The 26,389-nt window shown below is 43.2% G+C and overlaps 2 protein-coding genes and 1 non-coding gene across 3 annotated transcripts; 1 reads left to right on the top strand and 2 right to left on the bottom strand.

Annotated features, from left to right (window-relative positions):
* Nucleotides 1-431: 431 nt before the first annotated feature.
* TRNAK-CUU (transfer RNA lysine (anticodon CUU)) lies at nucleotides 432-504 on the bottom strand. Its single transcript has one exon. It is a non-coding gene; the product is annotated as a tRNA-Lys (tRNA).
* Nucleotides 505-2,025: 1,521 nt separating this feature from the next.
* LOC126795291 (GATA transcription factor 26) lies at nucleotides 2,026-7,473 on the bottom strand. The gene is made up of 8 exons (XM_050522132.1): nucleotides 6,969-7,473; nucleotides 5,565-5,927; nucleotides 4,593-5,022; nucleotides 4,167-4,239; nucleotides 3,753-3,853; nucleotides 3,281-3,467; nucleotides 3,083-3,194; nucleotides 2,026-2,655 (listed from the first exon to the last, which is right to left on the bottom strand). Exons 1-8 carry the CDS (start codon nucleotides 7,006-7,008, stop codon nucleotides 2,345-2,347), a joined length of 1,617 nt encoding a protein of 538 aa, XP_050378089.1. The 5' UTR covers nucleotides 7,009-7,473; the 3' UTR covers nucleotides 2,026-2,344.
* A 12,987-nt stretch (nucleotides 7,474-20,460) lies between these two features.
* Nucleotides 20,461-23,574, top strand: LOC126795508 (uncharacterized). The gene has a single exon (XM_050522337.1). It carries the CDS (start codon nucleotides 20,461-20,463, stop codon nucleotides 23,572-23,574), a length of 3,114 nt encoding a protein of 1,037 aa, XP_050378294.1.
* The last annotated feature ends 2,815 nt before the right edge of the window (nucleotides 23,575-26,389 follow it).

The raw sequence follows: 26,389 nt of genomic DNA, 5'->3' as shown, positions 1-26,389 counted from the left end.
AAATAAATAAAATTAAAAAAAAGGTTGGATCAAACAAAGATACGGTTCCTGGATGGGGTTCCTGAATAGGTTCAGAAAAGAATATACACTAGTAACCTCCTCATTGTGAGTGATAATGGCATTGCGATATAACACAGAACTGCATGATGTGGTCTTTATCAAACTCTTTGCATACCACGAGGGCTCGACTGAATGACTGATGGATTGCAAATAAGTTCATTATCAACCACTCTTTTCAGTCATCTCGAATCTAGAAAATCATTTTAACTAGATATATTAATTTGAAGTGCGTATAACGAACTTATGTTATTTTATTAAGAGCTACTTTTATTGAGCATCAAGTAAGTCCCAACAAGAAACATTTGATCTCTTCACAAACGTTCACTACGTATAAATTTCCCAAAAACAATTTTAATAAAGTTAAAAATAAGCGCCCACCGTGGGGCTCGAACCCACGACCACAAGGTTAAGAGCCTTGCGCTCTACCAACTGAGCTAGACGGGCTACACGTCAACATCGTCAACCTTTAATTATAAAACACATTCCAAGCGGGAGTCTCAAAAAAAAGCCCGCCTAAGTCCAAATTTTTAAGCAATCATCCACCGTTGATTACAAAAATGGGCGGGAATCTTCAAAGTCAAATCCTTGGACTAAATAAATAATCAGTTAAAAATCTTAAACTCTATAAATACAAAATTCCGCAGATTCCGGCTTTCATTTCGAAACTCCTTTCTCTCCTAAACACCGCCACCTCATGGACTCCGACTCCGACGACTCCTTCTCCTCCGAGTCCAGCAGCTCTGTTCCGGCAGCCTCCGCTGGAATCCTCATGCTCTCCCTGCCCGACAGTTTTGATGAGGACGGAGCTGTCAACAACAACGACGACAAGAGCAGCGCCGACCAGGACGTTTTCCAGACGCCGCCGGAGTACGCCCTCGTCGGAACCTCCCAGGAGAAGACGCCGATACTCGATCTTGATCAGATCGCCGACGACGATTGTGATTACGAGGGAGTTGGAGATTTCGGAGACGGAAGCGGCGTCATCGTGGCTGTCGGTGAGTACGCCCTCGACGGTGCTGTGGATCTGAGAAGGGATGCGGATCTGGTGTTTCCGGAGGCGGAGGCGATGGGATTTAGGGTTTCGAAGAGGGATTCGTCACCGGAAGCGAGTTCGGCCGAGTCTTCGCCGCCGTCGAAGAAATTGGAGACTGAGCCGCTCAGTCAAGCTCTCGAAATTGCAGGAAATGATGTGAAATCAGTTGAGGAAAGCTCAGGGGGGGAGAATGTGGAGTATTCAGGCAGCGAGAGCGAGAATGGCACTGCAGGGACTCAACCGGTTACCGAAGAAAGCGGTAGTCCATTCGGCGACGAGCTTTCGTTTCAAGAAGACGGTGAGATTGTTTCGAGAGAAGCACAAGTGCTTCGAGTGGTGCCCCTGTCATTCTGCTCACCAGCAGACTCGAGCGTGAGGCGTGCCGAGGAGGGAAACGAGTGGTCTAGTCTATTGGAGATGGTGAGACTCGTGAGAGAAATCACTGGTGAGCAGCACAACGAGGTTGAGAAATGTAGCCTTCTGGAGATAGCTAAGCGTCGCGGCATGACTTTCCCTCGGATTGGATGAAATGTATTCAGAAGAAATGAAGGTTTTGAGGTCGATCTTGCAGAGCAGCAGCAACTGAAAAACCAGGTTTTTTTTTTGAAGTTGTAAATTGTAGATGTAGTTTTCACTTTTCGATTATATTATGGCTTAGAACTGTCTTGCATTATCCTATTGAAATCTAAGATCTGCTTAAAAAATAAAAACTAAAAACTTCCTTGAAAGTAAATAGTAAACCCACACATTTTATGGTGATGGTAATGATGAGAAAAAACCAAAATCTTATCTTCTCATGAAGATTCAGCAACCAATTGGAGCAGTATACCAGAGGCATGAAGTTTCCCTTCACATGCATCCCAATGCCATTTGTTTCTCTATAGCTAACAACGCTTTTTCCCCAGTCAGAAAAATTAATAAGAAGCGAGGAATCCACCAAAAGAGCATCTGACTTATTATGCAAGACAAGAACTACAAGTCATAGTCATACAAAACTATGGAGCTTACCAGTTTGTGCAATATATAGCTTATATTACAACCTGTTGTCAGCCTATACAAAAACCCCACCTCAAATTCATCCCTTCAGAATTCCAGGTTCGAAAAGCCAGAGGGAAAAAAAAGTGCAAAGCATGAAACACTCATTTCACATACTGTGTTTTAACGTGCGAAATACATGAACCCTTGTCATGGCTTTTGGTAGAAGGCATAGAGCAGTATCATCCTATTAATCACCATAGCATCTGAAAATTGTCAGGGATGGAGTATGTGTGGGTATATCGAGCTACTACTAGTGCTTGCTTGATGGGAGCCAAAAGTCGAGGTTGGATGGAGAAGCTCTGCTTGTGGATAAGATCCATGGGATGGAACATCCAGCAGAAGATCATGGTCAGAACTTTCTTCAACAAAACTCATGGAATCTAGCATGAGAGAGCTACCATCAGGAGGCAAGGCAAAGAGGCTTTTTGGACTAAAGCAAGAACCATCGTAGTCTAGGATATCCTTGTTTTCGTAGCCACCCTTCATGATTGCCCTTTTGGGGCTCTTCATCACAATCTTTACATCTGAAAGAAGCAAAAGCAGTTATAAAACAGTCTACATGTGCATTATATAAAGGATTATAACCAAACGATGATAAAGACCATGTAAAGGTCAATTGCTGAAGCTGAGTTTATATCACACATGATGTGGGACTTGGGAGGAAAAGGAAGTTCGATTTTTGATTACCACAGGTCATTGTGCAAGCAAGGGTTTTTAGTAGCTTTGGTGCTGCTAATGTAGATGCGTGTGTGATGACACGCGTGCTATATACACGAACACATTATGGATCATTCATACCCTAATTTGTTATCATATAATGGCTGGGAAAAGAACAATGTTGTGATGCAGAAACTTAATATGGTCTGATCATCTATAGGATTCTTCCTTGAAAAGAAATCTTGGATAAACTCCATTCAACTAAATCTAAGTAATCAGATATTTTCCACTAACCTGGAAAACTTTGAGTCTCACTGTCCCGCAGTCTCTTCACTTGTCGAAAATGACTAGATGTGGTGAAGTTAGATCCAGAGACAACAGATTTTCCCGGGGTAGTTTTACACTTCTGTAGTGAAAAATATAAATCAATTGTTGTTAGAGTAACTTCCCTTTGAATGTTTTTATATCAGTACGTGTTAGATTAACTCACACCTTGATAAGATGATAGCGTTCAATCCATTTACATTTTGACGAATTGGATAGTGCAAGCTTTTTCAAAGTCCTACAGTCTTCAGATTTTGCCCCTGGGAGGGAGTTATCAAAGACTCCTTCTGCAAGCAGTTGCTGAAAGGAAGATAAGTTCTCTCTAAACTGAGGACTATCAAACATATTTTTGAGGCTGCACATGGAAAAAAAAACCATCATTAATATATCATGTCTAAGTTCAATGTCATGTTTTTCCTAAAAGCAAAAACCGTGTTGTATTTCTTCAATCACATAGGGTAATTGTAATAACATGAGCAATGTTGAAAGATAGGTCTGTGTGCAAGTTGAAGTTTAACATGCAAAACATCCTGTTTATATCAGCAAGATTGCCAAGACCAGTGATATCTTCTAAATGGTCTATTGATATAATGTCTGGTGAAGCATATATATGCTAACAAAGCATCGTCAGGATTCTGACCTATAAGGAAATTTGACATCAACTGGAGGTAGATGCTTCAGTAACTGCTGTTGCTCCTCATTTGTCAACTGCCTCAGGAACTCTTCATAATTTACAATATCCTACACCAAAGAGAATGCAAACTATGCTAAGCACTCAATATCAGATGAACAAATACTCAAGCAGCAACTATGAAATTGTAAAGATAACAATAAGAATAAAATAAATACACAATCCTAAATAAACTATCAAAAAGCATTCACTGTATGGTCACACTATGACAATGTCCAGTAAAATAGAGTTGGATAGGAGTGACAATTTCCACATACATGAAAATCACACAGTAACTAAGCCTTCATTTCAACTTGTCATGAAGCTGTTTTGAAATAATTCAAAAAACTGCATATGGGTCGTAACATAGAATTTGCAACTTACATTTAAATCTATGTGACGAAGTGGTGAATTATGGTTTCCCAAGATTTGGACGTTGTCCACCTGTGACTTGTCCCTGCATTTCCAAATTACTTACCGTTAGTTATGGTGACAGAAATATATTTTGTATCTCCTTTCTCATATAGTATCTGCAAGTAAATGCTACATATACATTTTTGTATCAGTAAACAGAAGTTTGTGCAAAATCCTGCTACCAGCTCTTTAAAATGATTTCAGGCTCACGTGAACATTGGATATTTGGTACTTAGAGATGGGTACATTTGAATAAAACCACACAAACATCTATTGTATATTGTGCTTTGGATATCACATACGCCCAGATTAGTTGGGCCACATACTAGTGCATGTCGTTCTGACATATTTGACAGTGCAAATCAAAATTTATTTTACAGGAAGCTCGAATATTACCTTTTCAGTGGCTCTTGTTGCTTCCCTTGTCCTGCAGGGCTATTCATCTTTCCAATCATAGTGCTGGACATACTTAAACCCTTGTTATTATATACAAGAAGGGATGCAGAACGTGAATAAGCCTCATTCATATGGCACTGCCCATTATCAACTGAAAGTGAGCTAGCTTCAGATTCCTCTTCTCGGATCATTGAGCTGGGATGCCTCATGAGGACACTTCCATGTCCTATCTCAACAGAGACCATAGGTGCTTCACTCTCAAAAAGTAGATCTTCTTCAGAAGACCCAGAGAAGTATGAAGACTGTTGTTCATGTAAAATAGTATAGAGATCTTTTGTGAGCTTTTCAACAGGAGATTGCTTTGGACGACCGATGCAGGTCCTTTTCCTAGAAGGTACTGTTGAGTCCCACACCATTGACTGAGCAGGACCTGTGACAAAGCAGTCAAAGAGAATGTAAGTAAGTTGTATTTGATTTCTTTGTGACCTCAACTTCAAGTATATTTGAGCAGTAAATCGACCGGCTATATTTGCAGTAAGAGACAAGGAAAGCCTTGATAATCCATTTAAGCCCATGACAAGTCCAAGTCAATTGAGAGTTGACTGCCTTCATAAATTTCTAATGTCATACATTACTGATCCCATATCATATGAACTGAAATATAATTTCACAGATGGCATGATAGGCAACTGCCTGAATAGGAGATTCTGAATAAATGAAAAGTAACTAAGGATATCACACTCAAGTTTCAATATATAGCACCTATTTACCATTTCCTGAGAGACTAGCAAATGCATCTCCAAATTTGAGGAAAGTCAGGAAAAACATTTTCAGCTATTGGTGAAGCTAGTTATCAGCACATCTATCACTTCTAGTGATAAGAAAGATTCCCAGATGAATGGACAAGCATATAAATTTAAAGCATCTGATTGATTACATCTGACTGATTATAAATTGTCACAAGTATCCAACCTGTCAAATCACTTGCATCTACACTCCCAAAGTGTGCACAGCTTTCAGTGTTAGACACTGCAGATCCAGAACTGGATTTATTACTTGTATCTTCATCCACTGCCTTTCGGAACCCATGGGAGTAATCAGCACCAACAACTACACTGTCAGGATGCTGCTTTCTTTTAACCAGTTTCACTTCTTTGTTTTTATTTATAGACATGCTCTTCATCCTGGAAACTCTGTGATCTTCATAATCATCAGGTTCTGCTCGAGCATGTAGAGGGGTGTAATTTACAAGTGTTCCTTTAGTCCTCCATCGAGATCCACATGCATTGCAAAGTACTGGCTTTTCTGGTGGCCCATTGCGCCAAAGGGGGGTGCCTGTTACAATGCTTGGTTGTCAGCGTGAATCAAGTAAAACAGTTTAGACCCGAAAAAATATATTGCATGCAGAAAAGCACATATGAGAAGGATCCTCAACAACTTCCTAATCATCAACACAGACAAGCAGTACAAGAACACTCAGAAACATTAGCATCTCATCAAAACTTATATCAAGACGCGGCGACTGAAAGAGATTGAGAAAGCACCACAAAGTCATGTATGTGCTGCAGTTAGGAATGGAACAATCCAGCAGAATAATCAAGGCATTGACAGACAGGATGCAGTCAGAACCAAAGCACAACATCTAAGTCAGATTCAACAATAACAAGAGTTGGCATTGTTCTTGGATTTCTATTCAAAACCACTACTGTTGGAGGGTAAAATCCCACCCCCACAACTACCAATTTCGGTGTGGGTAGCCCATAATTAGCTGACACGAGGGAGCTTAAGAAGTTCAATATGATTTGCAGTCACAAGATACTGATCATTGTATTTCAGAACCAAACCCGGGTGAGTTTCAAATTTCACTAAGCTGAAGTGAGTTGCTGGGGTTGAAATCACAGAGAAACACTTGTACCAAATGCACTTTCAAGCGATACAGGAGCAATGAGCAAGTAATACAGATCAAACATTACTCTCTACTTGCCCAGAACACAACAGAACTCAATCTCAAATTTGCATTGCTGACACATGTTCAACTTCTACTGTGAGTCAAAAGGGGATCAACACCCATCAACACAAGTTAAAAGGTCCATACAATTCACCAAAACAAAAAACAAACTCAAACCCACTGCAGACATCCAATGATGCAGGGATTCTGGCAGTGCTGAATTCATAGCCAAATTGAATTGACCAAATCCCCACATAATTCATATTTTTGGTTCTTTTAACTCTTTGGTCGCTCTTATTCTACATAGCAGACTCCTCTATTCAGTGATACAAACCATCTCCTGGGTAATATCTATTAGTCCTGGAATCAAGAACCCGATTCGTGTTTACTCAAAATTAAAAAACAAAAATGGAGAAACAAGAACTCACTTGTAACTCCACAGTGATAGCAGGGCCCTTGCTTGCCCATATCTCTCTCTATCACTTTTCCTCAAGTGAAAGAAAACAAAAAAAAGAGGAAAATTCAAGGAAATATGCAGAAGAACAAACAAGAAAACTGATGTGTTTGCCAGAAGTGGAAAAGAAGAATAAAAATTTATGCTGAAAAACAAGACTATTCTCTTAGAAGTTTTATATTTATGGCTTAATATACTGGTGAGTATACAGAGCTTTTCTGCAGCAAACCCAGGAAGAGAGTCTGCAGAAGAAAGCGAAAGCCAAAAGACCCAGAAGAGTTTTGAGTTGTAGTCCCAAAAAAATCAGAGAGAAATAGCCAAACACGAACAAGAAATTGAGGGATTGAGATGAGTTTTGAGCTGGGTGTTTGTACAATCCAATGGAGAAGAAAAGACCATTATTGGAGGAGGAATCTCATAAATGGGGTGTTGTGAAAAGGGGAGGTGAAATGTGAGAGAGAGGTTTTGTTGTGTATCTGTGTTTGTTGTATTGTATATGAAGTAAATGTTGAGCTTTCTCTTCTATGCTTTATTTTTCATGTCACTGAAAGATTTCTTCAACCCCCCAATTTTTAATATTAATGTTAAATTGTGAAAAAATTAAACCTCTCTTTTGTTTCTTAACCTGTAATTCATCTCTATGAGGTAAACTCAAGGGGACTATTATTGCTATTATATCCTGTTTTGACTAGAGACTTTTCTGTGTGTCAATTTTCAAAACCCCACAAATGAAGCACAAAAAATCCTCTCTTTCTAAAGCACTGAAATTTTGAGAAGCAATTTGACTAGAAATTAAGAAACTTGGGGGAGAGCTAGAGGGAAAAGATAAGCCCCGTAGCCAATAGGAGCAGAAGATGGAGAAGATGAAACAAACAAGGTTTGTTTGGTCTTTTCATTTTTAATTTTACAATTTTTTCACTCTTTATGTAAATATTATATATGATGCCATGATGTTGATGATCATATTTGGTGGCTTTTTATTTAAACCTGTTCAATTCTAATCTCACCTGTCACAAAACCGTTTCTTAGAGACTTAGATCACGATAGTAATCTCCACCTTTAATTAGGAAAAAATGTTTAGGTGGGGGCCCACTAGGGATTTTGCCATGTGGCATGGTTGTACATCCTTGATCTTTTGGTGATCAAGAGGGCTGTGATCTGTTGCATTATCACATGTAATCCTAATTTCTAGACCAAGAAAATGCAAAGCACTACATTGAAAGGGAAATTTTATATTTCTATTCACAAGTCACCCTTTTCCACTTATTTTTATTTTCCATGGTCAGTCGTGTAAATTGGGACCGAACAAGGTTAGGTAAAGTCCTCACATCCTTTTTTTTTGTGACACTACGGCATTAGGGTATTTTCAAGGTTTCTTTACTCAATAATTAATTTATTTGTGCATTTAATTTGTGAAAGTTTTGACGGACAGTTTCGCGAGTCGAACTCGAATAGGGAGTTTTTCTAGCACTCTGTCATTAGACTGGTTATAATAGCTTCAGGTTCATTCTCAAACTACATGTTTAAAATTAATTTTTTTTAGATTACTTAATAAGTGGAAAAACAACAACAATTTTTACATAAAATCTCGAACTAATTTAAACAATGGACACAAAGATGGAAAAGCAGTAAAATTACATTTTTAAAAGAGGCTGAGATGAATATGAATTATGAGCTAAATGAGTCTGCCCCTCGGTAACGGAATTAGCCTCTTAATAAGCACACAAAAAGATGACAATCTCAAATTTTAGTCTTGATAACCAAAGGAATAGGTGCTCGGCCTAAAACAAAACCTTTTTGCAAGTTTGAGGAAAATAAGAGCTAGAGAGGACAAATTGTATAGCTCCACGAAGCATAGTGGGCAATGGTCTAAATATCGTTTTCGGCATCATATCGGTCGAGAGGTAAAATGATATATCGGGAGATATATCGGTTTTATCGGATTTGCTTATTTTCAATAAAATTTATAAAATTATACTTCAATATGTACCAAATAAACTAAAAAAACGGTACTAAGTAAACTAAAGAAAATAAATACTTGATTTAATGACAATTAAAGTACACGAACGACATCTAATAATAAAAATAGGTATTTAAGAATGATTATTTAGACTTGAAATTCATCATATATATTTAAAATTTATATAAATTAAAAATATATATGAAAAAATAAAAAAATATAAGTTTTTTTTTTAAAATAGAAAATAAATATTAAAAAATTGAAAAAAAAAAATCAAAGTTTGACCGATATTTGACCGTTGACCATCATTTTTGCGTTAACTGATAAATTTTGACCGATATGCTCTTATCACATCGGATTCGAAATATCAACAATATATCGGCGATATCACCGATATTTCAAACAGAGATGGTGGGTATCTCATGAACTAGACTCATTTGGTGCCATGTGGCCTGAATTTCCTATTATTATTGTGTTTAGTTTGCCTTATCTTATGACCCACCATAAGCTAATGAAGTTTTTGCAGCTTTGATGGTCAGCAGTATATTAACTAGGGGCTGTTTTGGCCTTTGTGTACCTTCTGGTCTGAGCCATCTGATTGCCTGGTTATTCCTCCATAGATTTTGACCTGCAACTAACTAATGTACACAACCGGACATTGTTGAGATCATGTTTCACGGCTTAGGACTATCAAATAAAAGAAAACAGAATTCAACCGCTTCATAACTTCATAGCCTTGGGGATTAAGTTTACCTCCTCCTTTGATTCCGTCTTGTGATAATAATATGCGTCTAACATGAACAAGTAATTAATATTTGTTGAATGATATGTATTTTATATCGATTACTATTGTTGCTGAAATCCATACTCTAAATCGTGGACGAAAACTGTAACAAAAAAAAATTGTTGATGAAAACTTTATACTATTAGCCTAAAGTTACATTAAATTATCTACAATCGTTAAAATGATTAACATCGATGAGTGCGGGCATTGGTGTACCATTGGTCCATGGGTAGATACTGTCTCAATTGAACTAATGGTATAGTGATAGGTCTTAATAAGAAATGACTGTATAATTGAGTATAAATCACCTCACTCTCCAATAAAACCATGCTTCATTGAATCCAAGACTTTGAATAAGAGTCTAGACTCTAGACCATGAACTCACAACTTCAAATACGGATCCTATTTCTTGATTTAAAAAAAAAACAGCAATCACAGGTGTAAGGAGCTCGGGCTTGATGGTAAATTTCTCATGACCAAAATTCAATCACGAAAACAATTATTATCACCAAAGTTACAAAATGAGAATGATATACGTACAACATAATGCATAACTAGATTGAATTCTTGCATCAATGGGCCTTGAAATAAACCTTTCCAACAAATGCCTCCCCACCCTCTGGCCTCTAATCTTCATGCCTTCCCTTCTTTACCTCTTTCTTCCCGATTGATACCTTGCCTTAACAAAGACACTTCAACTAATCCAAGCTTTCCCAACAAAAATAAAAAATAAAAGACACACCAAGCATGCCCAATAAAACTCCAATACAGTATAAACACCAAAAATGATAATATATAATCGCACTCAACTCAACGGTACAGATTGACCATTTGATGCCACACTCTCTCATTGGTGGCTAGCACGCCGTTGATAAATTATATATTGCATGATATTTAGGGAAAAAAATAAAACCATAAAGAAAAAAAGAGAGGAAAAAAATATAGTTAAAAGTCGTTGGTGGATCCCGAGTAGGGGAAAGGACTAACGCAACTGCTAAAATGGGGAAACATAGGATGTGAGCACTCAGACCTTGTATCACTTCTCCAGTCACCCCTGGGCCCCACGCATGAATCTTAACTTGCTCTTTGTTTTCAGGACACATGTAAGGATGAGAGAGGGGAGGTGTAGGTTTGGAGGTATGCGATGAGTCACAGGGAGACCCCCACTCCGTGGATAATAAGAGCCAAACCCCAATTCCATTGAACATTGATGATCTGATGTTAAAGAGCTAAAATGCTACATATCAGCCCTAACCATCTCCAACCTACAACATTTTTTGTGCTAAATCTTACTATTGGGGCTAAATTTAGCCTAAAAGCTCATCTCCTGATGTTCAAGATGAACTCTTTCCGGTTTTATAATTTAACAAGTTGATAAAAAAACGACGGTCATAATTTACTTGTAAATCAGGAAAAACTACTATATATTCATATCAACCCACAATCTTATATTCCACCTCAACCTCGCTATCTCTCTAAGTCTATATTGTCAGTCTCTCATTGTTTCTCTATTCTCAATCTCTCATTCTTCATTTTTTTTTTCATTGTTAAATAATCGCTAGCTAGTTCGTCTAAAAAGAAAACCCAAAGTTAAATTGGGTGTCGTTGGAAGATGAAACACTTACTATTGCTTTCATAAAGGTTTCTCAAGATTTCGTCGAGGGTGCAAGGCAATCAAATGATGGTTATTTCTGGATCATTTATTTCTCCTCAAAAAATAAAAGAGGGGGGAGAAATCACTCGAGGAGATGAGTAGTTTTTTTTTGTCTTTTTGTTGCTTCCTCTTTAGGGGAGATTTAGATCAGCAATCTAGACGAGTAGTATTTTTCTCGAGAAACATTTAAAACTAGTGTCAGTACTTTCCCTCAGGGGCATCAGAGCGTCGAGCAAGCAATATTTTTTGGGTGAGGAGTATTCTTCTCGAGGAACATTTTAAGTGACAAAGAGACTAATTATGGGTATTTTCGTCGAGGAGCATTCAGGTGAGTAAGTAAACCATCAAGACTATTAGTGAAATTATAGTGATATACTAATTAAACTAAATAAATAAATGTGAGTACAAATTTTCTATCATAAAAACAATGTAACTTACTAGCATTGAAAACTGTAATACTGAAGTATAAGTCATTTTGCTAATATGTCATGTTTGTGCCATGCTTACTGTGTCCCATGCATGTTAATGAAGTGCATAATGCTAAGACTAATTAAGTATCCAAATCTCTCAAGATTGGCTGGAATTCCAATTTATTCTTAAACCGTATGATGCCCTGAGCCAACAACCCACGTTTACATGTTCTAATGTGCTGCCATTGTAGAGGATAATTTGCATTACTTTACCCTAATTTTCATACGAATTTTTGTGATTCGTACATGTAAACTTCTTTTTAGAAGAGTTACACCCAGATAAGATATTCAGTGCCCTAATTCCCAAAGGGATTTTCACTCATGTCATTCCAAGATTGATTAGTGGAAACCCTAATTGGAGTGAAGAAAGTGAAAGAGAAAGAGAAAAGGAAAGTATGGAGCAAGATTTCGTTTGTTAATCTCTGGTGAGAGTTGACAATACATGGATAATAACATCAAATCGAATATACAAGAAGATAACAGTTGGTGGGATCTCAAATGTTTTGTTTTGAGCTAAAGTATAGTGGCACAAGAAAGTCCATATAATACTACTTGGTTACATGAATCTTGTAGCCTTGTTTTTGGCTTCATGGTGGGTCGATCTTCTCCTTCCTTTTTTTTTATCTTCACCTTCCTACTTTTATGAGATTTGTATGTTTGTTTGTTTGTTTGTTTTACGAAACATCAAATGTGGAGGTAATTTTTATTAATTCCTCATTTGAAATCGCATGATTCCACGATCTACTCGATGTTGAACTCGCATGAAGAGAATCGCAAGAGTAAAACATAACACACCATCGTAACAAATTGGAGCCATTGCAAACTTACAAACCAAACAAAACATATGAAGGCTTGTCAATTAACAACTTAACATGATGAGCCAAACAGTCCAAATCTCTACCAGACTACCATACTAGCTAATCGCATATTTCCACTAGCAATTGATGAAGGTTACTCGAGACTCGAGAGCATCGGTAACATGATATAATTGAGAAAACAAATAGGGTTCGTCTGTTGTGCAGCAACAGTATGGCATACATACAGTTGTATGTGGTGATGAAGTGGTATCATAATATGCACGTGGATGTGTGAGGGTAATATGTGGAGGAAAATGCTGATGCATACCATGCAGCCGCACATGATAGAATTTTCCAAACAAACACCCTCATTTGCATGCATGTATGATTGCTCGACAACATGTTCACAATGACAATAAGAGAGAAGTGAAATTCTTGTTGGCGTGAATCACGGAGAGGATTGTGGGATAGTGGGTGATGCTTTCTCATTATATATATAGGACATCAATATGTATAGATTCATTAAGAAAGTTTAATATAGTTTTCCACTTGGTATCAGAGCATGCTCTGTTTTTCTGGGATTTTTTGTTTTTGTTTTTCTGGGTTCGGTGCGAGCTCTGCTGGTACCTTCTGTTATTGATAAGATATAGGCCAGATACATCACTTGTTCTTCGAGAAATCAGTTGCATTTTTGAAGGAGGACACAAGATTGGTATCGTGGGTCGTACATGCAGTGGGAAAGTCTACTCTCATAGGTGCTTTATTTCCCTCCCGTGAACTTCCGCCGTCGCCTCGTCTTCCCCGGCTGCAACTCCAAGTCAAGTCCCGCACCTCCCTCAATCGGGTCCCGGTCCTCACCGCCGACATAACCATCCACACAATCTGGTACGGCACATGGCAGCCCCCCTCCTGGAAGACCGTCCAGCTCTACACCGACCAGACCGGCCGGAACAAGTCCCGCACCTACCTCAGCCAAGTTCACCTCCAGCGACTTCTCCTCCGAAACCGGCGACTTCTTCACCGAAACCCTCAGCAGCCGCCGCACCAAACACCCCATAATCGCCCTCAGCTGCCGCCGCACCGAACCCTCAGCTGCCGCCGCACTAAATGACCCGGACCACCTTGATCTGGAAAAGGCGCTGCTTTTTTCTCATTCCTTCGGGTACTTTCCCGACCCGGCCCAGCATCATCCGACCCGGCCCAGCAGCACCCGACCCGACCAGGACCAGATTTGATAGTCTTGTGGCCGGTGCCGGTTCACCGACGGTGCACGTGCACCCAAGACAAGTTTATATCAGTTTTTTGGTAACAATACCTACCACATCCATAGTTGGTCGTGGCAAAATTGGTATAGCTTTCAATATTTCTAACTTTGTTGACTGCTATACATGGATTATTGATTCGAGTGCATCTGATCATATGACTTATGAAAAATCTTATTTTACCGTATTGTCTCCTCCACCAGTACCCTATGTTACTAACGCTAATGGTGAGGCATTTCCCGTATTAGGGAAAGGGTCAATTCGTATTACTCCTACCATAGAGCTTCACAATGTGCTCTATGTACCTGCTTTATCTCATCATTTGATATATGTTCCCCAATTAAACGCTGACGCTAAATGCTCTGTGACATTTTTTCCCATGTATGTGATATTTCAGGATCTTCTCACCGGGGAGTTAATTGGTCGGGGGTATCTGAGGGGCCGGTTGTTTCATCTGGATCAACATATGCGGGGGAGAAACCAGGGGCCCAGTCTCAGACCGCCTTAATCTCCACTTCTGACAAGTTAAGTGAAGTTTGGTTATGGCATCGTCGTTTAGGGCATCCATCTTTTAGTGTTATGAAAAAATCTATGCCTACTTTGTTCATTAGCGTGGATGAGTCACCTTTACGTTGTGAGACATGTGTTTTGGGTAAGAGTCATCGATCTACTTATTCCCCTAGTACTTCTAAAAACCATCGTCTTCCTTTCGAATTAATTCATTCTAATGTTTGGGGACCCTCCAAAGAATCTACTGTGTCAGGGATGCGTTATTATGTGTCATTTATTGATGATTGCACCCGTCTTTCATGGATTGTTTTCCTTAAAACTAAAGATGAGGTTTTTCCCGCTTTTCAAGCCTTCTATACCACTGTCCAAACACAATATAATGCCACCATTAGAGTTCTTCGTTCTGATAATGGGGGGGGGGGAATATGTCAATCATGTCTTTCAGGAGTTTCTTAACACACACGGAATTGTTCATCAAACAACGTGTCCTTATACACCTGAGCAAAATGGAGTTTCTAAAAGGAAAAATCATCACTTATTTGACATGGCTTGGTGTATTCTTTTTAGTGCCCATATGCCCAAATACCTTTGGGGTGATGCTGTCATAACTTCCGCCCACCTCATTAATCGTATTCCCTCTCGTGTCCTTCAGGGAAAAGTTCCATATGAGGTGCTTGCATCTCATGTGTCCTTACCCTCTTTTCATAATCTTCCTGCCAGTGTTTTCGGTTGTGTTGCTTTTGTCCATCTTCTAAAACACCAGAGATCTAAGTTGGATGTCCAAGCTGTTAAATGTGTGTTTGTTAGGTATGGTGGACATCAGAAAGGGTACCGGTGCTATCATCCGCCTACCGGGAAGTACTATGTCACTATGGATGTTACTTTTTTTGAGGACATGAGCTATTTTTCCTCTTCTGATACTGCTCTTCAGGGAGAGAATTCATATTTTGAAGAGTTGTATCATGGAGAGGGGGAGATAAGTGAGCCAGTAGATATGGTGACAGGTTCTATTGAGATTACCAATGTGTCAGCTACACATGCACCACCGGATGATTCCGGCAGTGAAGTCACTCCAGAAATTCAGGTACCAGCAGATGACAACACAACTGCCCATCATGTTTTTACACCTGACCAATGCTCTCCTAGTATGGAAGATCACTCATCTGAGGTTAGTCATTCTATTGGGACTAATACTAGTGAGGCTAATAGTATACAATATGTCTTGCCAAATAGGTCTACTCGGGGTCAGCCAACAAAAAGTATGAATCTACCATTCAGGCTAAAACTAAGTATCATGTGGCAAATTTTATGTCTACCAAAAGATTGTCTAAGTCATATGAATCATTTGTGAATCAAATATCTACTGTATCAGTACCTAACAAAGTGCAGGATGCATTAAGAGATCCAAAATGGAGGAAAGCAATGGAGGAAGAAATGGAAGCATTACAAAAAAAAAACAATACTTGGGATCTTGTATCTCTACCACACGGCAAGAAGACTGTGGGATGTCGTTGGGTGTTTACAGTGAAGCATAATCCAGATAGATCAGTGAGCCGGTATAAAGCACGCCTAGTAGCAAAAGGGTTCACCCAAACATATGACATAGACTATGATGAGACATTTGCACCTGTTGCAAAGATAAACACTATTCGGGTATTGTTCTCTTGTGCTGCTTGCTTAAACTGGCCACTTAGACAGTTTGATGTTAAGAATGCATTCCTTCATGGAGAACTTACAGAAGAAGTGTACATGGATCTCCCGCCGGGGTATGCGGCCGCTTCTCCAAATAACTCCGTATGCAGATTGAGAAAATCTTTGTATGGTCTTAAACAGTCACCTCGTGCTTGGTTTGGAAGATTCTCACAATTTATGAGGAAAATTGGCTATATGCAGAGTAATTCAGACCACACATTATTTCTTAAACACCAACAAGGGAAGGTAACAGCCCTAATCATATATGTTGATGATATGGTAGTTACTGGTAATGATACTATTGAAGTAGACAGATTACAAAAGCAGCTAGCCACAGAGTTTGAGATGAAAGACCTAGGTACACTCAAGTACTTCTTGGCCATTGAGGTAGCCCGGGGAAGTGATGGTATCTATGTGTCAGAGAAAGTACATCCTTGATCTAGTAACAAAGACAGGTATGTTAGATTGCACTCCAATTGATACTCCTATTGAGCAGAACCATCGGTTAGCAGAGTACCCAGATCAAGTGCCCACTGACAAAACTCGTTATCAAATGCTAGTTGGACGCCTGATTTATTTGTCACATACCAGGCCAGATGTTGCGTATGCAGTAAGTGTGGTGAGTCAGTTTATGCATAATCCAAGTGTGGATCACATGGATGTTGTTGTGAGGATTTTGAGATACTTGAAGTCAGCTCCAGGGAGAGGAGTAATGTTTTCTAATCACAACAATATCCTTGAGATTTGTGGCTTCACAGATGCAGACTGGGCTGGAAATATTACAGATCGGAGATCCACATCAGGGTATTTTACCTTTGTTGGAGGTAATCTTGTTACATAGAGGAGTAAGAAACAAAATGTGGTAGCTCGATCTAGTGGTGAAGCAGAATACAGAGGTATGGCTCAGGGAGTGTGCGAATTGTTATGGCTTAGAAATTTGCTACAATATTTGGGTATTAAGCCTCAGTGTACTATGCAGCTGTACTGTGACAATAAGGCAACTATTGATATCTCCCAGAATCCTGTGCAACATGATCGTACAAAACATGTGGAAGTTGATCGTCATTTTATAAAGGAGAAACTAGACGCAAAAATCATCAGTTTTCCTTTTGTTCCTACAGAAGAGCAACTTGCCGATATGCTCACAAATGGAGTGTCTAAAAAGGCATTTTATGATTCACTTAGCAAGTTGGGCATGGTTGATATGTATGCGCCAACTTGAGGGAGAATGTTGGCGTGTGTTGGCATAGGCTTATGCCCGCCATAATCAGCACAACTACCAGCGCATTAAAGCTAACGTATAGCACAATCCTACAACACTAACAGCAAGTCAGCCGCGCTAACTACACAACGGGCCTCCCCACGGCCCAAACTGACTACGGACGTGCCCTCACGCGCATCTCAAAGAAGGCTCCAGAGAGCACCTTAATCGGACGTCGTCCCACATCGAATGGCAAGTAAACGATCCACTTCAACTCAACAATAAAAGGTCAGACTCTTGACCTTACAAGGTAAGTACACTGAACTTCCTACCATCACTCTGCACGAATTATCATTGTCCTGACTTGAGCGTCGGAGAGTCGAAGACCACGCCGCCGTGGTCTCTACTCTAACGACGTGTGTTACCCGTGGCAGGGAAGTGACCGGGAGTACGGCATACTACATACACGTGGAGCACGGCGTACTGAATCAAGTATAATCACAGCATTAACATTGGCGCCGTCTGTGGGAAACCGCAACAAAAAGTCAAACAAAAAAAAAAACATCCCATGCAACACCTAGCCAAACAACTACACTTCGACATGGGCACTACGAATCCGTCCCCCTCTACTCCGACAGGCGGTCACATCGAAGACGTCACAGACCTTAGCCTCAACCACCCTCTACCCTCCGCCAACGACCCTTTCATCCTCACACCTACACCCGGAACAGTCGTTAGTAACAATGCGACTACAGATCCGGCAACCGCCGCAAGAATGGAAAGCATGGCTCGCGACCTAGCCGATTGCCAGCAGCGCGAGATACTGGAACGCGAGAAAGCAGCAGCTCTTCAGAGCGAACTTGACAGGATACGGACACAGCTCGAACGGGCTGAGCGCAGTCATTTACATGAGGAGTCAAATCGCGAGGGCAGCGCGCAAACAAGAGGACGAGAACAAGTTCGCTTAAGTATCAGCTTGACCCCCTCCGAACTCGCCAAGAAACGGCCACCATCACCACGGCGTATCCATAACCGTGAGGAAGGAAGCACAAGCGTCACCTCCCGCTCCAGACCCCCCACAGCTGCTCACAACAGCGAGTCTGCCACGCTAGCCCTGATCTTGCAGCGGCTAACAGCGATAGAACAACGGGATGCCAATCCACGGTGCCAACCAGTGTTCGCAGCCAGGCCAGGCCCATTCACTACGAGAATAATGAACACCGTGCGTCCTTCTCAATCTAAGAGCCCAAAAATCACGCCGTACACAGGTGAAGGCGATCCATTCCGGCACATTGATAACTTCAAAAAAGTCACTGCCAGTAGAGAATTCGACGACGCCACCTTATGCCACCTATTCAGCGAAACCTTAGATGGGGATGCCATGAATTGGTTCTTTGAACAACCAGCGAACTCCATGGATTCCTTCGCGCAGTTAACCACAGCATTTCTTAATCGGTTTATACTCATGGCCGGGGCCGCCCACACAACTGATGGCCTATTTCAAGTAAAACAAGAGAGCAGGGAAACATTGGGCACCTTCGTCATGCGATGGCAGACTGCAGCATCCAGATGCCGGAACCTGAACAAAACGCTCGCCTTGGCTGCTTTTAAGGAAGGACTACGGTCAGAGAACTTCTTGTTCCATATTAATGTGGACCCTCGAATGCGCGACGCCACATACGATGACATCATGACTGAAGCAGTACGATACGCTCAGGCAGAATACGTCACATACGGAGAGAAGCGGACCCCAGTACCATCAGACAAAACTACTATGACGCAAACATCTACACACACAGTCCCCCTCCAGCGCGAGCTCTTCCCAAACACAGAAGACCATAGCAAAGGCAGGAAGAGAGAGTGGCATCAAGCCAATCACCGTGATGCGCGTAACAACGATCGGCACAGGGGCCGGGACAGGAACAGAAGACTTGGCCAGGAACGTCGCGACAACAGAGACCCCCGCCAAGTTAACGCGATGGGACGCCGTAGTGACCACACACTGCCTAGGGAAGAGACCCTGGAGGACTTTTTCCACGCACATCAGGACACGTTGAGGAAACCAGCAAGACCGCTACGCCCCCAAACCGAAGCGGAAACTGGTAAATGGTGCAGATTCCACGAAAATGGAAGTCATAACACGAATGATTGCCGCACCCTCCGCACATTAAGAGCCAATGGCGACACGGGAGTTCGCCCGGCGCAACAGAGGGTACAACAGAATGTGGTTGCCGCAGTCGAGACCCTACGCCGCATCAACGTTATAGAGGGAGGAGCCCCGAAGACCAACTTGTCCAACCGAGCAAAAAAGCGCCTTGACCGCAATAATCACCCAAGGCAGGTGTATGCCATCACAGGAGGAAACGTTAAACGACAGAAAGAAGGATGGAAACCGATCACCTTCACTGAGGACGAGGAAATTGGCATCTCCTTACCCAATGACGACGCTTTCCTCATAGACGCAATCCTGGGCGGATAATGGGATGTAGGGAAGATGATGATCGACACGGGATCTGCAGTCAACGTCCTATTTAAGGGCTGCTACGAAAAAATGGAGCGTAGCGGCAAGAAATTGGTACAAGACCACGAACCGCTAGTCAGCTTCTCTGGCGACATAACCCAACCCCTAGGTTCGGATTATATGACAGTACGTATTGGGACCGCACCATGCACAGTTTGCGTCGAAGCTGAGTTCATCATAGTCGATGCCTACAGCTCATACAACGGGATCATCGGCCGACCCACACTTAACCGGATGAGAACCTTTATCGCCGGACACATGATGCTCATAAAATTCCCAACTCCGCACGGAACAGGACAGGTCCGGGGTTCACAATCCGTGGCAAAAGATTGCCAGACACGTGCAATTCGACAAACGCGCAACCGACACGAAATCCTGGCAGTACACGCCACAGTAAACTTAACTGACAAAGTTGTTGACGCACGAGATGGCGAAACGTCGAAGGGAAAGAGCAAGCAGAAGGCTACGCCATACGAGACAAAAATTCCGGCAAACCCCGAATCCTCATTGAAAAGCATTACGCCATTCGCAAGTCATCCGGCGCGCAAGATCAAAATCGGGGCAACTCTCAATCCCACTGTTGAGAGAGATTTAACAAGTTTCTTGGGCGACAACATGGAAGTCTTCGCATGGTCTTATGAAGACATGCCTGGCATCTCGCCCGACATCATCATGCATGAATTGCACATCAAACCTTCCGCACACCCAATTAAGCAAAAGCGCCGAAGCTTCGACGATGAAAAAAGCACGGCGATACGCCAGGAAGTTGACAAATTAAGAGGCATGAAGTTCGTCCGGGAGGTACAGTACCCTGAGTGGATCTCAAACTGTGTTATGGTACGTAAAGCCAACGGTAAATGGCGTATGTGTGTGGATTACAAGAACGTAAACAAAGCATGCCCAAAAGACAGTTTCCCCCTACCCAGAATTGACCAGCTCATTGATGCCACGGCAGGTCACGAGTTGCTCAGTATGATGGACGCCTACTCCGGGTACAATCAGATACGCATGAACCCGGCGGATCAAGAAGCTACGACCTTCGTCACTGATAGGGGCCTGTACTGTTACAACGTAATGCCTTTCGGATTAAAAAATGCGGGTGCTACGTATGTGCGTTGCGTCACACAAATGTTTGACCAACACATCGGTCAGGAAATCGAGGTGTACGTCGATGACATGCTGGCCAAAAGCATAAAAGCAGAAGACCATGTAACCAACCTCCGAACCATCTTCAATGTGCTCAAAAAGTACAAGATGAGATTAAACCCGGAGAAATGTTTTTTCGGCGTAACAACAAGCAAGTTCCTGGGCTACATCGTCAGTCAACGCGGCATAGAGGCAAATCCCGAAAAGATACAAGCCATCCTAGATATGGCGCAGCCAACACTCAAGAAGGATGTAGAAGCCCTCCAAGGCAGGCTCGTGGCATTATCTAGATTCATATCAAGACTGACTGACAAGTGTGAGCCGTTCTTCAGATTGTTAAGACGTTCTAAGAGTAAACTGATCGAATGGACACCAGACTGCCAAGAGGCCTTTCAGGGATTAAAAGATTACCTCGCCGCAGTACCATTACTGTCAACCCCGCAGCCGGGTGAACCCCTGTACCTTTACCTCGCAGTATCCACAACCGCGGTCAGCAGTGCCTTAGTTCGCCGTGATGGAACTAAAGAACTACCAGTTTTTTACGCAGGACGAGCTATGAACGGCCCAGAGACAAGATACCCAACATTGGAGCAATTAGCCCTCGCGCTCATCGTCGCAGCCAGACGACTGCGCCACTATTTCCAAGCTCACAGCATCCACGTACTCACAAATCAACCTCTCAAACAAGTACTACAGAATCCAGAACACTCCGGGCGACTCAGCAAATGGGCTATCGAGCTGACAGAATTCGACATCGAATACAGGCCACGACCCGCCATAAAAGGACAGGCCGTAGCCGATTTCATAGCAGAAATGATCCCCCGAGATACGGCGGAAGTGGAACCAGATAATGTCATCAACCCCGTCAGTATTTCGCCATGGAATTTGCACGTAGATGGCTCTAGCTGCGCAAAATCTAGCGGAGCGGGGATCATCCTGAGCGGACCGGGGGGACTCGAACTCGAGTATGCTTTAAAATTCAACTTTGCCGCCTCCAACAATGTAGCGGAGTACGAAGCACTGATTGCAAGACTACAATTAGCCCTAAGCACGGGTGCCACTAGCATTAATGTGTTCAGTGATTCTCAGCTCGTAGTCAATCAAATCACCGGGTCCTTCACTGCTAAGGATGAGCAACTAGCAGCCTACCTGGCGTACGCCACAACATTATTAAAGCGGTTCGAATTCTACCACATCAATCAAATACCGAGGGCCAATAACGCAAGAGCGGACTCCTTAGCAAGACTCGCCACGGCGCAACCCCACCAATGCCACAAGGATACCAGGGTCGAAATTCTCCACCATCCCTCCATTCACCAGACCTTGCAACAGATATGCCAGATAGAGCGCGACCAAGCCTCGTGGATGGATGAGATAGTAGCATTCAAGTGCAACGGCAAGCTACCAGAAGACGAGACCATGGCAAAACAACTAAGGAGACGGGCGGTAAGATATTACCTGCGGAACAACACACTCTATCGCCAAGGTCTGCTGAATGCTGACCTCAAGTGCGTCACAACCAAAGAAGGCAAGCAGATCTTGAACGAAATCCACAGCGGTGATTGTGGCAACCATTACGGCAGCCGCGCATTGGCCGCAAAAACACTCCGCACAGGATATTATTGGCCCACATTAGCCTCCGATGCACAGGAGCTCGCCAGGTCTTGCCACAAATGTCAAATCCATGGACCCATACCACGCCTACCCTCCGAACCACTATCCTACATAGTCAGCCCGTGGATCAACTGCCTTTGGGGAATGGATCTGATTGGCCCATTACCCGTCGGGAAATGTCAATTCAAGTGGGTCATCGTATGTATCGATTATCATTCCAAATGGATTGAAGCTGCGCCCCTAACGGCCATAACAACCGAGAAGGTTCAAAACTTCCTGCAACGCAACATCTTCTACCGTCACGGTACGCCGGAGTCTATCATCACAGATAACGGCACGCAGTTCAACAACGAGTACCTCATCACTTGGTGCAAGGCAAGAGGAACTAAGCTCAAATTCGCATCCGTAGCACATCCAAAAACCAATGGGCAAGTAGAAGCCGCCAACAAATTGATTAAAAGCCTTCTTCGGAAAAAGCTGGGTGAAGCTAAAGGACTTTGGCCAGAAAAACTCGACGAGGTAGTATGGGCAATCCGTACCACACCAACAGAAGCCACGGGCGAAACTCCTTTTTGCTTAATGTATGGCACGGAAGCAGTTCTACCCATCGAAGTAATTCAGCCAACACTACGGGTTTCACTATTTGACCCCGAAACCAATTCGGACAGTATACACCTTGATAAAGATCTCTTGGAAGAGAAACGCATCACAGCGCATCGCCATAACATCCAGAACAAACAGCGCGTGGCACGCTTCTATAACTCGAGAGTCAAGAGCAGGACACTACAAGTAGGCGACTGGGTCCTAAAGAAGATCCAAACAAAGGTCACTGGACTACGCCCGAGATGGGATGGACCATATAAAGTCGTCCAAATCATAGCCCCAAACACGTACTGCCTAGAAGACAAGTACGGAGAAAAATTAGCCCATCCTTGGAACATGGAACAACTCAAGTACTATTACAAGTAAGAGTCCATCCGTAGCACAAGGACCAACTGTTTGAGTACTTTTGACGCGCTGCTTTAGCTATCTTTGTACAAAATGGCTATGGCCAGGCTATCAATGAAATGAGGAATTTTTCAAACCATTGATCCTTACTACGCTAGCGTACTATGGCAATTAAATTCCTTCGACAGACAATTTCATTGTGCGCACAACGAAGATAGAATTAAGCATACAGCCAAAAGTACAAAACAACAACCACAATATTGCTACGGCAATAATATAAAAAAACAACACGGGTCAAAAGAACTTCTATTCATCAAAAGATAGCAAGATCGGCACAAAGACCGTTACAAAAAAAAATTTTTTTACAGAAACATAAAGACTACGGCGACAGGAGATGCATTACAACGATCTTATCACCCTATCCTACTCCTCCCCCGCAACTTGGTGCGCCAGCGTTGCTCAGACCGCATCGCCGGTACTCGCAGCTTCTAGCTCCGCCGCTTCCCCCGATTCGCCTTGCGGCGGTTGTGCATCCTGATGCTCTGAGAAGGAGGAGTAGGAGAGGGAGTCTCCGGATTAGAATCAGACCTGTCATTATCACAAGAAAAACCAGACGAAGAAGAGTTAGAAATTTCCTTACCACCTTCGGCCTCCGCAGTAGAAGTAGGCTGCGAAAAGGGCGGAGTCACTTCATGTGGCATGGGCGGCGGTTCCAAACCCTTCTCCGACAGACGGACCTCGTAGTCCGCGGGATCCAGCATCTCCAGCTCCTGGAACTGCGCTATCATGTCACCCACGGCCGTGACATAGTACCCTTCCAAGTACTTAGTCATCTCCATGGATGATTTGAAGGCAGTCACGGCGCTAGACGCAGCCTCCTCTGCTACGCGGGCCCTCTCAGCTTCTGCCTCCTCGCTCATCCTTCTAACAAGCTCCTCTGCATCCGCAAGGGCAGACTGCGCCGCATCCCTCTCCGCCGCCGCTTCTCGGGCAAGTGACTCCGCTACCTCTCGACGGGCAACCTCCTGCCGAAGGTCCTCCTGGAGGTTCGCCGCATTTTCCAACTTGGCCCTAGCATTGGCCAAGTCATTTTCCAGCAGCAACACCCTTGTCTCACGGGTGCTGTCTCGTTCAACCACTTCGGCGAGATGGCGCTGTGCCTCCAGAGCATCCCGCTCCGCATCAAGCAAATTAAAAACCATCTTCGCTGCCCTCGTGGCAGCAAGACCGAGGGGACTCCGCAGGTCCAGACCAGATCCGTCAGGTCGCCTCAAACCCCCGAGCCCGGCGCGCTGGCTTAACAACACCAGCTTCTCCAGTTCCGGAGCTCCTAGCTGGCTCAGAGGACTGCGGTCCAAGGCGGACAGATCCTCGAAAACCCGAGACTCCGTGAAGGTGAGTGGCGCCAGCTGCGTAGTCCTCTGTCTTTTAGGAGGCGGAGCCTCCACTGCCGCATCCTCCACATCCTCGGGGGCAACAGATGACTTTGCTCTTTTCGAAGACGCGCTCGCCTTCTGCGGCTTCTTCTTCCTACCAGTCTCAAGCGACACCGCCGGATCAGCCAGATGCGGATCGGCATCGATACGGCCAACTCCTTCTGCATCACTGCGGCGTGGTAATCCCTGCTCATTTGGTAGGTTCGCGTGCAGGGGAATGGACAGGTCCACAACCGCGGACAAATCCTCGACTCGCTGCGCTGCGACATTTACTTTCTTTGTAGAGGCTGCCGCCTTCTTAGACATGACGCGTCGCAACATCGTGATCGCTAGCCCTTCAGTATCCGGCGTAACGTCAGGATCTTCCTGCTGCAGAAACCGGGCGTAGCAGACGCGCTCTGACTTTTCGAAATTCCTGTTCACCGAGAGTGTCGTAGCTGCACATATAACAACAGATTAATACGCCACAAAAAAAAAAAAAACAGAGCACTTCTACTTACGATGACGACGGAGTAATCCTTGCTCGAACAGGAGGTACGGGTTCGTCAATACCTTTAAATCGTGAACCAAGTCTTCACCTTGACACCTCCAAAGATAAGTTACACGATTCACCCGTTCAACCTCTCGCTCGGACAAAACCAATCTCCTTCCAGCTACATAAACAAAAACAGAGCGAAGGTAGCATCAGCAAACAATCATTCCGTAGTAACAAAAGTTAGTAAAGCATTGAAACCTACAGTTAATAGCCCGGAACCGCGAGGGAATACGTTTCCTTGGGATATACTCTACCCCGTTAATGCGCCCATACTCCCACCCGTCCTCCACCACGAAGCTGTTTCTTCTCCAGTTCGCCTCCGAGGTGGGCCAGTTCTCTAAAACCTGGTACTCACTGCGCTCATCCCGCCTCACAAACCGCGCGGTCCCCCCATTACCATTACGCTGGTTGTAGTCCACTTTGAAGAAATGGAGAACCTCCGCCGCAGTAGGAGCCAAACACCCCGACAGGTAGAATAATGAACAGAGACCGAGAAGAACCCGCCACATGTTATAACTCACTTGGCCAAAGGCCAAGCCAAACTCCGCCACAAGACATTGCAGACGAGGGTCTAACGGCAACTCCACCCCAAGTCGTAATACGGAGGGGCTCACCAACGCATGCCCGTTTGGCAACATTGAACCAAATTCATCATGCCGAATCGCACGGGCGAGGATAGTCCCAGGTAACTTAAATTCCTCGACATAACCACTCACTGCGGCGGAGTCGGCTCCATGTGCCTCCTCCACTTCCGACCTCTGCACACCACCATCTAACCAGCGCCTTACAGGCGCTGGGCTCAGCGTTGGGCCTGAAGTGCTAGTCCCCGAAGCACTTATAATACGCTCAGATACTCCTTCACTTT

This window comes from Argentina anserina, chromosome 5 (assembly GCF_933775445.1).
Source record: "Argentina anserina chromosome 5, drPotAnse1.1, whole genome shotgun sequence".
Lineage (NCBI taxonomy): Eukaryota > Viridiplantae > Streptophyta > Magnoliopsida > Rosales > Rosaceae > Argentina > Argentina anserina.
The sequence above is the reverse complement of the archived record's forward strand: the minus strand, read 5'-3'. Positions and strand labels throughout refer to the sequence as shown.